We start from the raw sequence: 16,381 nt of genomic DNA, 5'->3' as shown, positions 1-16,381 counted from the left end.
TCTCAAACTAGTTATGTCCGCTCCCCTTAATTGGACCGCTCTCACTCACATACACAACACGCTCAATAACCTGTGTGTGTGTGTGTGTGTGTGTGTGTGTGTGTGTGTGTGTGTGTGTGTGTGTGTGTGTGTGTGTGTGTAATCGATATCTACGAAGTGTGAAGAAGCTTAAAGTACTAATGTTGTATGGATGTGGTACTGCGTTGCGTACGTATGCACCGATTATGTACAGTACGTACGTATGTATGTATGAGCGTGAGTTTATACATTAACCCGGCATATTCATCTGTCGTGTTAGGCACATGAGTTTAACACATGTATCAAGTACCAGTATGCACGTCTGTGTTGGTAGGCTTGTGTATACTTACGTCTGAATTATGATTATCAGTACTGACGTGATTTAGGTGTAAACTTTGCGTGCACAGCGTGCGTGCGAGGAGGGATAAGTGTTGAGAGCACGATACATACACACAAACTGCGTGCCGTGCCTCCCCGGGCCCTTATCACATAGTCTTATCACACACACACTAGATAACACACGCCGGTTCACCTACACACACTGGCATCCGGCTAGTGTATGTGTGTGGGGGGGGGTGTACATATGGTCTGTAACCGATTATAATCAGTATGCATGTTTGTGAGAAAATTATTAGTCTTTAACCTGTATAAACATAAATACATACACGTGTGAACTCTAACACGTAACCAATGATCGTACAAAAGGACAATAAAATCATATACATACCGTAAAACCAGACTCTCTCGCCTGCGCTGCTTTTCAACCGAGCGATAACAAGAGATATTGTTATGTAAACGAAAGGGACAAACACAGATTGGGTTTGCTGATACAGAGAGGGCGGGGCTGAAGAGATAAAGGAGAGAGAGAGAGAGAGAGAGAGAGAGAGAGAGAGAGAGAGAGAGAGAGAGAGAGAGAGAGAGCAAAAGAAGCTAAATACGGAATGTCAGGGAAAGGTCAGAGGATGAAGGTGAGGAACGAGAAAAAAAAAATGCGATTTCTTGTTTACTTTTTTTTTTTTTTTTTTGGGGGGGGGAATGGCCTGTATTGAGAGGAGAGGCACATATGATACTATGCGCTCCAAAACAAGGACCAATTACTTTTAAGGGAAAAGAAAACGCGTGCTAAAGAAAACAGTGAGGTAAAAGGAGATCAGAGATTATTTGCGACGAAGAGTTTAAAAAAAAAAAAGACTGCAAACAGAAAACGAAGAAATGTTGCAAGAGGTAATAAAATGGAGAAAAAAAGATGAAGAAGACAGCGGAAGAGGGTAGGAGGCATGAAGAGAAATCGAGCTGAGAGAAAACACACACAAAAATAAGAGAACACGTACATAAACAAACAGTAAACACGAGGAAGGATTGCAGAGGTAAGCAAATAAGAAACGGGGCGAGAGCAAGCAGACATCGAGTTCTTGACCTTTTAATTCCGAGGATGTCATTTTTATTTCATTCTCATTATTTTATTTCATTCTCATTACCTCCAGACGATATTTTTCAGCTTGGGGGAGATTTGTGCTGAAAGGCCCGCTCCCCAACACCTCCTACGCAATCTATTTGGTTTATTACACCTCACTCTCCTCTTGTCTTACATAAATCCTTCCAATATCGCCATATTCTGCATAAATAACGTACAAAAGGGTATCAATCAGCCAAATCCCCAAAAAATCCTCTAAGAAAGAGGTGTTGGTGAGCTTCCTTAACAGACGGGAATACGGGCCAATTAGTGAAGGCAACATCTACCCCCTTAAGTGAATAAAGGTAACAGGAATAACTTGAAAAACGCGTCATGGGAGTAAGGTGTTAACCTCAATAACGAAATAAGATGCAGCGGGACTGATAACGAAGGATGCAGGAGGAAGATGGAGGGGGGGGGGTAGAATGGAGGAGAAAATAACACGAGGCCTAGATGTACATATGAGGAACAAAGACCTTAACGTGGTGTGTGTGTGTGTGTGTGTGTGTGTGTGTGTGTGTGTGTGTGTGTGTGTGTGTGTTACCAAATGGCTTGAATGTGTTATCCGTAAAGAGGTTATGTGTAGGCCTGTTTTCAGTCATGACGGTGATAAACAACAGCTGGCTATGGTATCCACTGTATTCCCACGGGTCAGTGTGTGGCTTACTGGTCAGAACATTAATTTTAGACTCCGCGTTACGTTATGATTCTCTTTCCTTCTGATATTTTAATTCTCTTTCCTTATTTCTGATATTTCGTGAATCTCTCTCCTTATCTCTGAATCCTATCTCAACCCACATTCAGGCTAAACTGGAAGACGATGGTTAGGATGTGGTGTTATGACAGTGTACGTGAAGGTGTATGTCAATGAAATAATTAATATATGTTACTGTGTTATAACGAATGTGTGTTGCAGTGAGAAGGTAAACATGTATCAAAGTGTAAGAGTGAATAATGGTATAGTATATGTGTACAAGATGTGCAAAAACTTAAGACTGAAGTTTGTGACAGTGTAAGAATGAATGTGTATCGCAGTGTAGGAGTGAATGAGAGTGCATGTATTAGGATAGAGGACAGCAGAAAAGAGTTTGTGGAAGCCAGTGCAGGGTACCAATACTAGACAGTTATGAATAATAGGACACAGCCTTACATCTCTCTCTCTCTCTCTCTCTCTCTCTCACACACACACAAAGCTCTACCTATTTAGGCATTAACACCTACATCTATTCACAATTCCACTCTCAATAGTATATGATGTACTTCCCCAAACTATGGTGCTGGTATACAATACTGAACACTATCAAAATAAAGGAGTATAAACTGACTTATTAGTTTTAGCCAACAGAATAAGAAGCATAAGATATGGCTCCAGCACGTGCAACTGGAGTGTGTGAGAAAAGTGTAAACAAAGTGGAGAGAATGACCACATGGTGTGGGGGGTCACTGGTGAGATGGCTAACTTACCTCACCTGGCTGCCACACCTGCTGACAGATAAGCCACACACAAAGGTTTTATGGCCAAACAACCCACCCATCTACATCAGTGTCACAGTATAAAGATTCACGGAATCAAAACAGTACAAGGTATACATGGAATCACAGTGTCAAATTACATGAACTACATAGGATCAGTCTGAAATGCACAGGAAATACATGGGACCACAGCATCAAAGTACAAGACACATGGAATCACAGTGTCAATGAATAGGGAATACATGGGATCACAGTGTCAAAAGTACAGGTAACACTGTATCAGACTGTCAAAAGTACAGTACATAAAATCAAGTAACATAGGACTGACCTGCAGGTGAGAGTTGTTGGCATTAAGGGAGCGGTTAAGGAAGGCAATGCCGAGGTCGTCATCATCATCGGGTAGCAGCTTCTTGGCAGCAGACAGCCGTCCGGTAGACTTGCGGTGTTTAGCAAGTGTACCAAGTGTGAAGACTTTGCCAGTCTGCGCCAGGAAACCTCGCTGGAGGGCACGTTTAGTGGCATGACGCACCAGCCCAGGCAGCTGGGGGTCATCTTGCACTGTACCGCCAGCTGAGGCCTGCACCTGAACTGTTATGTCTTTTAGCGTGGCACCCTCGGCACCCGCCTCGCGCACTGCACGCACCACCTTCCCCACTAAGTCACCAGCACGTGAGTTGCCAGTTGGCGTCCGCACACTTACACGGCCCGTCCGCAGAGGCGGGTTCTTTGGGTCAGCATATGACTCGATTCCTTTATTCTCGATGTAGAGGATAGCGCCAGCATCCACCTGGAAAAAACAATGCCAGTGCTGGTGACCCTGTAGGCTGAGGCGCTCCACCCTCTTTCATTAGAAATGAGAACAATTAAAGGGGTGGTAAGAAATATACAGTACTGTACATACCAAAACCTAGGAATGGAAAATACATGAAAACCTCACCTATCCAACAACTGCTGATCCTCCATACACATCCTACCCTTTCTAACTACAGGAACTCTCCATTTTTGGTGCAGTTTTTACCACCTTATCTCCTCAATCCGTGATACACAAAAATCATATTCATTATCCCTTTAAATGTCAAGGAAACTATTTCTGTATAAGATCAGAATTGGTGGCTGCCAATGTAAAATCCTAAGAGCATTCACCTCATGGGAAAGCTTTAGATAATGGTTTACTTTCTCTGATTACAGGATTTCCACAACTGAATGAAGCCTGTCAAAATGTGTGCCAGAAAAATATACTAAATCAGTAAGTCCTCTGAACTGGCAGACATCATACCAACAGCTTTCACCCCTATCTGTCTAAAAACATTACATAATCAAACAAGCCACAATTCCAAGAGCCTGTCCATTCCTCGTGATCCCCTTCACTAAGTACCGTACAATTTGTCATAAATGAGGAAAATTGCAAGTCATAAGTCCCCAAAAAAGCCTAAGTATTGTAATACCAGTGAAAAGATTGAACGCTGAGTCTAATGATATTATTTACTATATTCTCTCACCAAGAATTTAAGTACTACTTTCAATAAAAGTTGTCAAATAATGTACAGTGCTTCTGTTTAGCCTTTGAATACCGGTACTGGTTTATAAGGCACCACCACAACCTCAATAGAACAAGTGCATTCAGTATTGCCATGCAATACAAACTCCCCTACTGGATGATAACCATACATATGTAATTGACCTTGCAAGTAGATGGCCCTTGTTCTGCGCAACACACCGTCATGGTATGGGGAACAACCATGTGAAGTTAAGTCAGTATCTGTCCATGCATGTGGAAGTTACAAAGTGGACATGAACGGAGGTATGGTTGTTAAGTATGACAGCACACGACCTTGTTTGAGCCCCAAGTGTGACCTTGGCCTTGGGAGTTGATGGATGACTTGTGCACAACACACCGTCATGGTGTGGGGGACAATTGTTTGAAGTTATATCAAAATTTGTCCTCCTCAGTTAATTAGCTGCCCATGGTAGAAATTACTCAATCATCCATCTCTTTCCTTATATCCATGCGATGTATAAGGTTGTGATGTAGCCTATTCCACTAAAGTATATTTCTTTTCTTGAATGATGACAGGCTCTGGTTCTTCCACAAGTGTATGTAAATTGATAGCCTTGTTCCTTTTCATTGCCTTGTTCATACTTATCAGAATCATCTTGACTTGGCCTATCACTATCCCAACTCTAATTCCATTAATAAATATAAAGAACATATATTAACTATGATGTATTTCAAAAAGAAAAGTAGAGCAACATGAAAGATGCCAATAAATAGACTGTCACATTATACTCCATGTCTATATGAATCTGGCAAAGACAACTGAACACTGAGATCAAGAATATGAACATCCTGCCAAGTTATAAAAATAAGCACTCACTTGTAAGATGACTCATGAAGCAAAGAAGAGAGGAACCAAAGAGAACTGGAGTGTTCTGGCACTTAACTACATGTCATGACTAACAACACTAAGGCCAAGTGAACATGTTTAAGAAGAAATATTGCTTTCATTAAAGAGTTAGAAAGTTGGACAGAAGTGTACAAGGAAGAATGACAAAAAGGGCAGCAAAACCAACTGCTGTATAATAACATCTTAAGAGACAGACAACTAGAGCAAAAATAGGATGAAAAACTACTAAGACAAAAAGGACAGGAAAAAATGTTGTATCAAAAGAGCTCAAGTAACAAATAACCAGTGTCAAAATATTCCATGAAAATCCATCAGTCCATCCATCATCCATTCCTACGTTGCCAAATGAGGAGCGAAGGAGCCCGGGGCTAGGCAGTTGGTCCTGACATTTAAGATGAGAGTGACCAACCTCACTCATCCCTGAGTGGCATTACATGAGCAATAAACCCCAACCATCCCTTGGATATAAACCTTCACCGGCTCAATCCGATTGGAGCACAATAATTACCCACTAAACCACCAGATGCCAAAATTTGGTTATATGGTTACCACCCAGCATAGTAAATGGTTTCCTGGTGTACAGGAAACCATTTGGCTTGTCACTCAGTGTAGAGTCACCCATAGGCAGAAGGAAGAGGAAAGAATGAAGGAATGAAAGACAGAAGAGGGAGTGTAAAGTCACCCGTAGGCAGAAGGACGAGGAAAGAATGAAGGAAAGAAAGATAGAAGAAGATGGAAGGAAACCACATAAAAAAACTGTCTTCTACCTGAGCCTGGAGGTTGGTGACGACAAGATCAGGAGCAACGGTATAGAGCTGCCTCATGGTCTGTGTGATGCGCTCTAAGTTCGGCCGCTGCTTCTGAGACTTGATCTTGGCTATGGCAGTGAGGAGGCGCTGCAGCCACTCCTCAGAGCTCACCAAGGGGGAGCTGCTGCCACCGCCACCTCCACCCCCACCACCTCGGTCCCGGTCTTTAGGACCCATTGCGGCTCACTCTCACATCATTAACACTGTGGGAAGATGAGAAAACATATTTAAAAGAACAATCTTCCAAGGTCCATTATAATGTGGGAAGAACACAACATACTGTATTTAAGAGAACAATTTTCCAAGATCTAGCTATTATAAATGAGAAAAGGAGAAAACACCTATGAGATTTAACAACCTGTGAAGGATTATTATTAGAAAGAAAATTAACAATAGTGAGAGAAATATTGTACAGACAGAAGAAAATTACTGTACAAGAATGCTGACTGTCTGCAGGGTATTTCAATAAAGTGTTAAAATGGTACAACTGTAGGCTGGTTATTTTCAAGGTCTTGGCAATACTGGACCCAGTATACCTGCCTGCTATCTACTATAACTGCCCTACATAGTGTGAAGTCCTTGTGAAAATTTTACGGTTTGTGCATTCATGGATGGTAACCATAATACTGTACCCTGTATATGGTAATCACATTAGTACCGTACTGTACTGGGTACTCTTTAATACGCAAATCAGTCAAATCTTACAGCAGATATTCTTGCCATCACCATGCTTCCCTATTCACAATACTGGCCAGCCTAATATTCACTAACAGCACAACACAACTGCACACAGCATTTCTAAATGAAGTACAATGCTATAAAACTCTGGCGGGTGCATTAATTCTGATACATTACCAAAATACTGCTAACAGCCATGCAAATGCAATGTCAATATGAGGGAATTGCAAGCACAGCTACCACAACAGAATATACAAGTAAATACTGTAATGTACTGAGCAGAATCACTCAGAGTATTGTACTGCACTCGTTTCTAACTTATACTTGCCAATAATATAAGAAATAAAACAGTAAATATAAAATGTAAAAGTATACAAGGATACTGAGTATTGAGTCACCTGGCAATATCTCAACTTTTTAGATCAAAGCAATGCATCCCAATCTTTCAAGTGGCTGAGCAGACCTACATCAGACAGTAGCTAAATCAGGGCTGGTATGGCAGATAAAAACTTTCCAATGGCAGGAGACAGAGTGTGAACCATACATGGCAAAGCTCCAGCATCAGTGCTAAGAAAAACTTACCAGGGCTGCACCAGTCAGTACTCTTGAATAGCTGCCCAGTGGGTGCCTAACACAGCCTACACCATGGCTAGCAAGTTCTAATGATTCTAGGATAATTACTCTATATCTATTATCAAGGTCACCTTTCACTTCACAATACGGTACTTATTCATGTACGGTACCATATTATATATATATTGGGGATATCATTAGGATGATCCTGCTTACTTCAAAATCAAAAGCAGATTCTGAATAGAAATTCTCTCCTAAGTGCTGATGCTTCCTTTCAGTCACTTATTAAGTTTAGAAGGGTACTTTGCAGTAATCACACATCTTGTCTCACAGCTAACACGACATGATCTTCCACAAAGTTGCTTACAAACAACTTGGCACGACCGCACACTGTCTGGCACGAGCCTGAAATGACCCACACCCGTCGAGCCTCGCACACAGACACACCTTCAGTGATGACACCATGTTTTGTCACGTCACCACTTTACCATTACAATTAACTTCCTGATTTTTATCCTTCAGCATAGGGATACCATGGGCTACTTCATGGTCAGTCATCGGAAGAAAACAAGGAATAATAAGGTTGGGAAAAAATACTCAAAATAGCACACCATATGATACACCTCTCAGTCATGTAACCTTCCCTGCCAAATCACATATTACAACCTTACAGCCAGTACTGAGTAGCTATTATCTAACCATCTCAATATTTACCATAATGTCACCAACTCATCTATAATGAATATGACAAACTGGCATCACTACAATAGCCACTGCGAGAACCAATCACAAGCAAGGGGCTGCGCACTTGGCACGTCTTCCCAGCAACCTCAGTATGCAGTGTGGGGAAACATTAATAGAAAAGCATTGCATGATTAAACCTGTTTTGTTAACACCTAAAAATACTGAAACATGATGGATCCCTACAATATCTAACTTAAACGTGCAGTACTGTACAGCTGCAGCATAGTGAACCTGAATTATTCACACTATATTGCACAGAAACGTTCCTTGTACCGTAACTATTGGTAATATAGTACAGTAGAGTATACAGTACATCAGCGTAATAGCAAAACAGTAAATGTTTATGCTTAAAGTGGACACTGCTAGGAAGGAAAGATTTAAACACATATGTCTTTTCACACAACTCTGTGATACTGCATAAGAAAACTGTCATCATCATGATCACCATCCAGACCTTTATTCCCACTTATTGATGGGGTGTTACAGTATCTAAACAAATATTACTGCAATTCATGTGCTACAATGTTTAACTTGGCTAAAGGTCTGAAATGGTAATAACACATCATCAGGAATAGCTCAGCATCTAAATGCTATGAATGTAAATTAGCATCCTAGTTATAAATGACACCTTTCCAGCAACAATTGTTTGAAACACTGCTGACAAGATTCCTTAATAACACACACACATTACTGGCGACAAAAATTTTACGGTATTTGACAATATAAAGCATTTGGCCCAAAACAAGGCCTGCATTATGGGACAGGTTACATCTAGTTCTTTAAATCCTATGGTCAAATGGTATTCTCCCTAGGACTCCCTAGCACCTAACAAGAGTCTCTCCTTCTATATAAATATGACAGGAAACTTAGGTGGGGTGGCATGTGCATGAAGTCACATGACACGCTAAACCCAAACAAGGCTAGGAATATCCGGTGCAATGCACGGGTCCTCACCCAATGCGCAGAAATGATGGCTTCAGCCCAAGACATGGCACTACCTTCCTCTCCCTGCTCCACAAGCAAAGGCACACCCACATGGACAAAGCTGAGTAGTAATATTAGCAGAACTATCCATCTCTAAACATTGTGGAACTCGCTCCATCTCACAAGGCCCATTTTGCTCTGGATTGTATTGTCACTAAGTACCGTATCTAAAAATCCACCACAAAGAAAAACTAAAGAACTACATACCGGTACCCTTAAAATAGCATGTGATATATGAACTGAACACAGAAACTAATACAGCCTATATTACAAAGCTTTTCACACTGCCTGTAATCTCATGTAGAGTACAGAAATGTAATGGTGGTACTTGTATTGATACAAAACCAAGACTTGTTTAAGTCCATACAACATATCAAAACAGCCACAAACAAGAGGATGAGCATAAGGTTAAGTGAACTATCAGTAACTGGTAGTTACCATAGGGTACTATAAATAAAAATGACCATCATCACCACCAGGGTAAAATGCAAAATGTAGTGCAGTCACAACACCATTCACATAGCGTTCCTGAGCTGTTAAGCAATTTTTTTGTAACAATAATTAGTAGAGATACTGTACTGTATTATACACACAGTATGCTAACAGTGAATTCAAACATGCCATAAACAGTAATAATAATAAAAATAAAGATATAATAATAATAATAGCAATTATTATAATAATAATAATAATAATAATACTGTAATTTGGATCACTAATCCATTTAAGTAATAGCTATTCCACAAGGAAGCATCAAATTTAATTTGCTGACAACCCACTTTGGCCAAACTCCAAGACCATCCACATCAGGTGCTCAAGGTACATACCGTACCAGTACCATATCATGTCTTGCATGATGAAAACTCTGCTAACAATACATTTTCAGCAAAAATCACAATTTTGGGATAACTTCTAGGTCTGGCCCACATCTAGTACAAGATGGGTGATACAGAACACAAAAAAGCACAATCAATTCAGCCATCTCAACCACCATAACCTGGACCTAAAACCTCATAGCCTATTTACTGTATTTGGAGAAAATACAACAAACTCTCCTTCCTCACACTGTAATAATCACAGCACACCATTGCTTACTGCAGTTAGAACAACTACCATACCGTACATTACTGTACTGTACTTTAGTGTGCTGAGAGACTGGCTACTGTTGAATATTCTAGCAATAAAGTGCATAAAGCACATACACAAGTTACGCACAGTACAAAAAGATGAACTCACTCAGAAAAAATATATGAAGATCTTGGGGCACCTAAACAGCAGCCAACTGTAGCTATCATATATGTCTTTATAACAAAAACCTTCATTATAAAAGCTACCTTTATACCGAACTGCCCATTCATATACAGACCATTGTACAGCATACTGTAATGTCTACCACATTACCGTAAGTACGGTATATTATACGTACAGTATACAGTACTGTTTACTTTATATGGTACAGCTCCATTTTGTGTTATGGGATACAACCAGCAGAATGATTCGGGTGCACTTTCTTATACAGTACACTGTCACAGCTGCAAACATTATATACCGTAACGTACAGTACTTCTGGGCTCATGAGTAATTATTCCAAGCATTTCCTCTCCCATAATAATGTTCATCCTTTCCTCATCAACAGTCCCTTGTACACGGTCAACATATATACCTCTTCACTCATGTTTTAACCATCACTGTCAACGTACGTTCAGACAAATATACGGATATACATACTGTACATAACCAGTTACAAGGCTTATCATTATCTCCAACTCCTCGCACCCTACTGGGAGCCCTCCAACTGAGCTGGCCATGGCAGAAATGTCTCAAGGATAATTTGTCTCAATAGGGAATCTCTTACTCTTTCACTTACTCCTCCTCCTCTCACTCTACCAGTGATGAGACATCTGCAGTACTGGGTAATAACAGTTTTACACACACACACACACACACTTGATATGACAAGCTGTTGTTGATAATGAAGACCTGAATTCTTGTTATTCTCTTAGGTACAGTAGTCAACATACCCTTTCACATAGCGGTACTGATGTTAAAGTCACTATAAGTCATTACCAAAATATACATATGGTAAATAACGTTTTCAGACTACGGTTTTGTGCAACAGAGCAGCATAAAAATTAAGCCATGGTTTCCATGGTAGGCTACTGCAGAGTCATGATACCAATTTTGCCTCCCAATCTGTGTGTCTTAAGTCGAAAGTTCAAAATTCATGCCATGACAAACCTTCAAAGCGGGTGCTGGTAGTTATGATATGTTCTTTCCTATGTTTGCAATTTGCATACCGGTATTCATTCCAATGCCACATACCATAGGCTACTGGCTGACACCTATAAACACTACCTATCTACAGTATAATACTGAGTTTCACATGAACTTTTCTTACTACAGACACCCCTTCCCAATTCTTAATTGGCCAGCAAGGGGAAGGGTTAATTCAGGCTATAACTCTCCTTCCAAAAAGATATAGTAGAATAGTGGTCTTCATATGGACTGATAATAATAAAGAGGATACTGTATAATGAATTCCGATGCTAAGTAAATAAGCCTAAGAATACAATGCAGTACAGCCAGCCTACTACACTACATAAGCTTTAACGAACTTTAACTGGTTAAAAAAAAAAAAAAAAGAAAAAAAAGCCTGGCACTATTAAGTTACCAGTACTTTAACTCTGCAGAACAACATACATACCCATTATGCAGGGTACTGTTGTTAAGAAGCCTGGCTATATACCATACTGTACATGGGTGACATCTAAACTTGACCCACTTAGGATATTCATCAAATTACTCTAGTGTAGCTTCCACAAGCTGGAACAATAATTTCATCCTATTGCACACCACACAAGCAACCTATCTTCTAGTTGTCCCAAACATTACCATCTACTGCACAGTTTACCATGTTACTGCACCAAGTCTCTAAAATGTGTAAAAATTCCAAAATACTGAATGAATTTCAAAATGGTAAACTGATCATTTCTAGCCTTATAACTACTTGCAATTAAATATGATGTGGACAAGTAGCTATTGAGTTAAACATATGAAGAGATATTGAGTAAATGGACAATACGAGTGTTTAAAGAACAACTGCTTGAGCTTGCAGAACATGAAATATATGTGGCATGCAGGACTGGGAAATAAGTGGTGAGGAGGAGTGTGAAATAGCCAAGTGATGAGAGAGGAGCTATTTTTGCTGTCGCCACCCTACAGTAGATGACCCTTGGGATTTGGTGTCAAGCAAAAGACACAGAAACTGCAAAAACTAAACACGTACCCTGTAACCACACACACACTGTCTTCCAAAAAACTCGGACTCAGTAAGCATGGCAATCCTATCTGTTACTAACATACAAAGCCACACACGACTTTCCTTGAAATCATCCTAACTGTAAATGCATGTAAGCTATTAGACAAGGCAAGTGCTTTTATAAACGGGTATCCTCCATTCATGTGCTCATCCAGATCAGACTGCTACCCACTGAAAGCACGGGAAATTATCTCATCTCACCCGTTTACTCTAATACGATACTCTTATAACGCTTGACAACTGCATATGCAAATTAACTTCGAACACTGACGACAACAATAAATCAAATAATGTATACAAAGAATGCTAACTACCAGTGATATACGAAGATCCTCAGTGGGTGTAAACGGGCGAAGCTCCCCGCGCGTGTTGATAAACAAACCAGCCCAAGTACCCCCTCCGTAAACCCAGCTTTCCCCTGAAACTTCACGCCATTTCTCCTCTATTGCGCCAACTCCAACCACATACAACCACCACCTGACCTCAAATCGATGCAATACGGTTAATTCCCTGGCACAGTGGCGTGTTGCCGACTGATTCCGCGAAATTAAATGCCTTTTAAAAGCGGGGAAAGTCACGTGACACGACCGCGTCCGAAAGGGAGGCGCGGCCCCGACCTGGACGTCGCCTAGCGGGTGTTCGGTGAAGGAAGGGAGGGGTGGTGGAGGGGTGGGGTGAAGCCGGAAGTGTAAGGGGGAGCTCTCACAAACATACATCCTGCTCGCCCGTTTTTGCATAGCTAACAGACACCCAAGCTACACTACCTCGTCTTCCAAAAACTCGCAAACTTATAAACATGGTGTCGGGGAGTTTTAATGTTATCGAGTTTTGAAGAATTTAAAGTAGGTCAGGCTCGCTGGTATTTAAAGAGTACTACTATCGACAGTAACGTCAACTGAGACCTTACGCTGGCAACCGTAACTTATGTAACGTGTAAAAATACCTCAAATTCGCTATAAGTGGTAAGGAGTTAGTATAAAAAAAGGAGTATTTTGAAGTATTAATAGTTTATCGCCTTCACAACCCTAACACATATCATACGTAAAATACATAAAGAGCTCTCCAAACACGTCAGTAATTAACGACTCATGGGGTATTTCACTCAGCAAAACATACCTTACATAACTATCCAGTCGTAACGCTAATACAAACTGCTATTCGCCAACACAAGCAGCATCTGACAGCTGACTCGAATTTCGCGCCAAACAACCGCTAACAACTGTGTCCTCGCTGGTTGACGATTTCTCTTTTAGAGAGATTGACACCACACATACACACTCACACACATCTCGTTCGCAAACACGCCCCTGCGCCTTCATCTAGCAGAATATTCGTTACAATCAGGTTTGAATAAACTGCTAGGTTCTATGTATAATTTAATTCAACGAAGGCAAAGGGTTGGCAGATGTCAAAAAGTTTCACTTCATACTCGACGTGTTTCACATTCCCAGGCAACACAGAAACACAAAAATAAACACCTAGAGTAATATAAGTAGTTAATAGGATTTTGTGTTTGACTGGAGGAGGTAAGGATGTGGGAAATGGAGAATGTATGTGAAAATGAAGGGAAAGGTTGATGTGGCTGAGCGAAAGCTTGTGGAGAGGCGGCTGAAGAGCGCGCGAAACATTCCCGCCCCGACACTGGTCCTGTTGGGCTTCAAATCGATGAGAGAAACGTCCAGAGATGCAGATTTCCACGTCTATAAAACAACCTACTAATTACCCTCCACCCTTGACTGCCTAACCCACCACATCGAATCCTAGGCAAGAATAACTGCGATATAAATAAAGGTGTGCTCGCGTGCTCGATCAACTACGACTTTAGTAACGCCACGTCTAACACCTTGTCAGCATTGCACAACTTGAACAACTGAAGATATTAGTCACAAATTTTAAATACTAGCCTCAGAAACCTCAGACAAAGCTGCTGGTGACGCGCCCGCATGAAATCAAACCAAAACCTCACAGCGCGACGCCATTTTTCATAGAGGCTTGTACCTTCCTCATTATCTTCCTCTATTTTTGGGTACAAATATCCCTTCTTCCTCAACACAAAGGCACCAGATGCATAACTTCACTCCTATTGCTGCATATAATCAAGCAAGAGAGCAAGCGACACGGCAGGGAGATGGTAAAAATAAGGCAAACAGGCCAGGACACACGAAGCTTACCCGTCCACTGAGAGGCGACAGAGCCAGCTGCACTTCTTGTTCTATTTATCCACCTTAATATTCACTCAAACACATTATTGGCTTCCCTGTATATTCGCTGTGATATCTAATTCCTTATCGTCAAAGTAAATCACTGTTAGACGGCGTGTATCCGCGGTAAATCACAAATATTTCACGACATCACTCACACACAACAAAGAGCGGAGACATAACAAAATGGCTGCCGCGCAGATCCCGGGCTGAGGCCACCCACAAAAAAATGATCACGGACTCTAAACACCGCTGCCAGCCATGTATTAACCACTATATCCCTTGATTACGATGAAGTGACTGCTCCTACGCATTACGAGGCATTGTCCTGGGTTACTTGTTAAGGGTAATTACATGAAAGGATGTATCAATTAAAACAATAGCTAAGGGAGTATATTTAAGTGGTGGCCCCGTTTTCTGTGATGGTAGACAAGTGTGATTGGTGGAGGCGGACGACAAGCTGTCAATGGTAGTGACGCGGCTGTGACGTCATCACCTCGCCTCCCGGGCTGTGACGCACGTGGCCTCCATAGCATAACATAACACATAGCGCGGATAAGGTGATGTAACACTGCCAAAATCGGTAAAGGGGCGCCGGATAAGAGATGATCGCGGAAAATATGATACCAAAGAGAGACTCGCACCCCCGACATAGACGGAAATACTTAGGAATGAGTAAATGAGGAAAAATTTAACTCTTGTCCTCATATTTCGTCATAAATTGCAAGAGGTGGGCCCTCGCGCTAAATTTAAGAGATCATAACAGTGCAGTCGCAGCTCACAGGGGTGTCAGTGTTTTAAGGAGATGCAAAATATGTGTAACTACAGTGTGTTTCATTACTATGCATTTACTTTATACCCGTTGCTTTCTCTACGAGGCTTAAGGAAGTATTCATGGCGGATCTTTACCAATCTGTACGTAAAACAAGCCTTCACAACGATTAAATGTTATTCTGTATCATTCCGTTTTGTTGGATTTTTCGCGATATTGTTCACGCTAATTTTGTTGTGATGTATTATATGTTTGATACCCCTAAATTCTTCCCTATCACCGTATTCCTACAATTTCCGTGACATTTTCGGCTCTGTCACACGCATATCGCATTCCATTTCCCTTCCTCCCCTCACCTGACCTTTCCACATGCCATTTGACATTATGTTACCGTGGACACTTGTAATGATATGTGGGAGCGGGTGCAGTCAATAGTTCCTTTACACTAGAGACTCCTAACTATAATGAAGCGAAATTTCAGCCCACCTGATTATTGCTGATTTTTTTTTTTTTTTAATAATAGAACAGAGGAAGAAAAAACAAATGAAAAAAATGGAGACTGCACATGAACTCTCTTAACTGTTACTGATCAATGTAGTACGATCTTACTAGGTTTCGGCAAGGTTTCAGTGTGGTGCAGAGCAACTACCAACAGCAATCAAACAATTCATTCTTAGTCCCATTATAGATTACAAACTATCTAGAGAATATTCAGTGGACACACCTCGGATGTGGATGCTTCTAGAATAATTATATATCCCAGCTGCTAGATGCATAAGCAGAGTTCATCCAGGGTGGCCACTACGTAAGCATGTATTCTCGGTGGCTTAGATCTCGTAGCATCTTTTCCTCGGCGATTTATAATGCACACTGTGGCCTAATATCCGCTTGTATGTTACTGGAGCAAACTCTCGATGCTAAAACCGCTTAAGTAACATACAGAAAGATAATA

The 16,381-nt window shown here is 41.0% G+C and overlaps 1 protein-coding gene across 1 annotated transcript in view; it reads right to left on the bottom strand.

Moving 5' to 3' along the window:
- The window catches only part of LOC145417854 (uncharacterized), a 121,919-nt gene extending 115,584 nt beyond the window's left edge, over positions 1 to 6,335 (bottom strand). Inside the window, exons 1-2 of the mRNA XM_080286477.1 lie at positions 6,117 to 6,335; positions 3,273 to 3,731 (exon numbers count right to left, since the gene is read on the bottom strand). Of these exons, the coding sequence (XP_080142603.1) occupies positions 3,273 to 3,731; positions 6,117 to 6,335 (678 nt within the window). The remainder of the gene's footprint in view (positions 1 to 3,272; positions 3,732 to 6,116) is intronic.
- Between the last annotated feature and the right edge of the window lie 10,046 nt (positions 6,336 to 16,381).

This window comes from Coenobita brevimanus, chromosome 14, assembly GCF_032717465.1.
Source record: "Coenobita brevimanus isolate Jiangsu-jjx chromosome 14, ASM3271746v2, whole genome shotgun sequence".
Classification (NCBI taxonomy): domain Eukaryota; kingdom Metazoa; phylum Arthropoda; class Malacostraca; order Decapoda; family Coenobitidae; genus Coenobita; species Coenobita brevimanus.
This window is presented reverse-complemented; position numbering and strand designations above follow the sequence as displayed.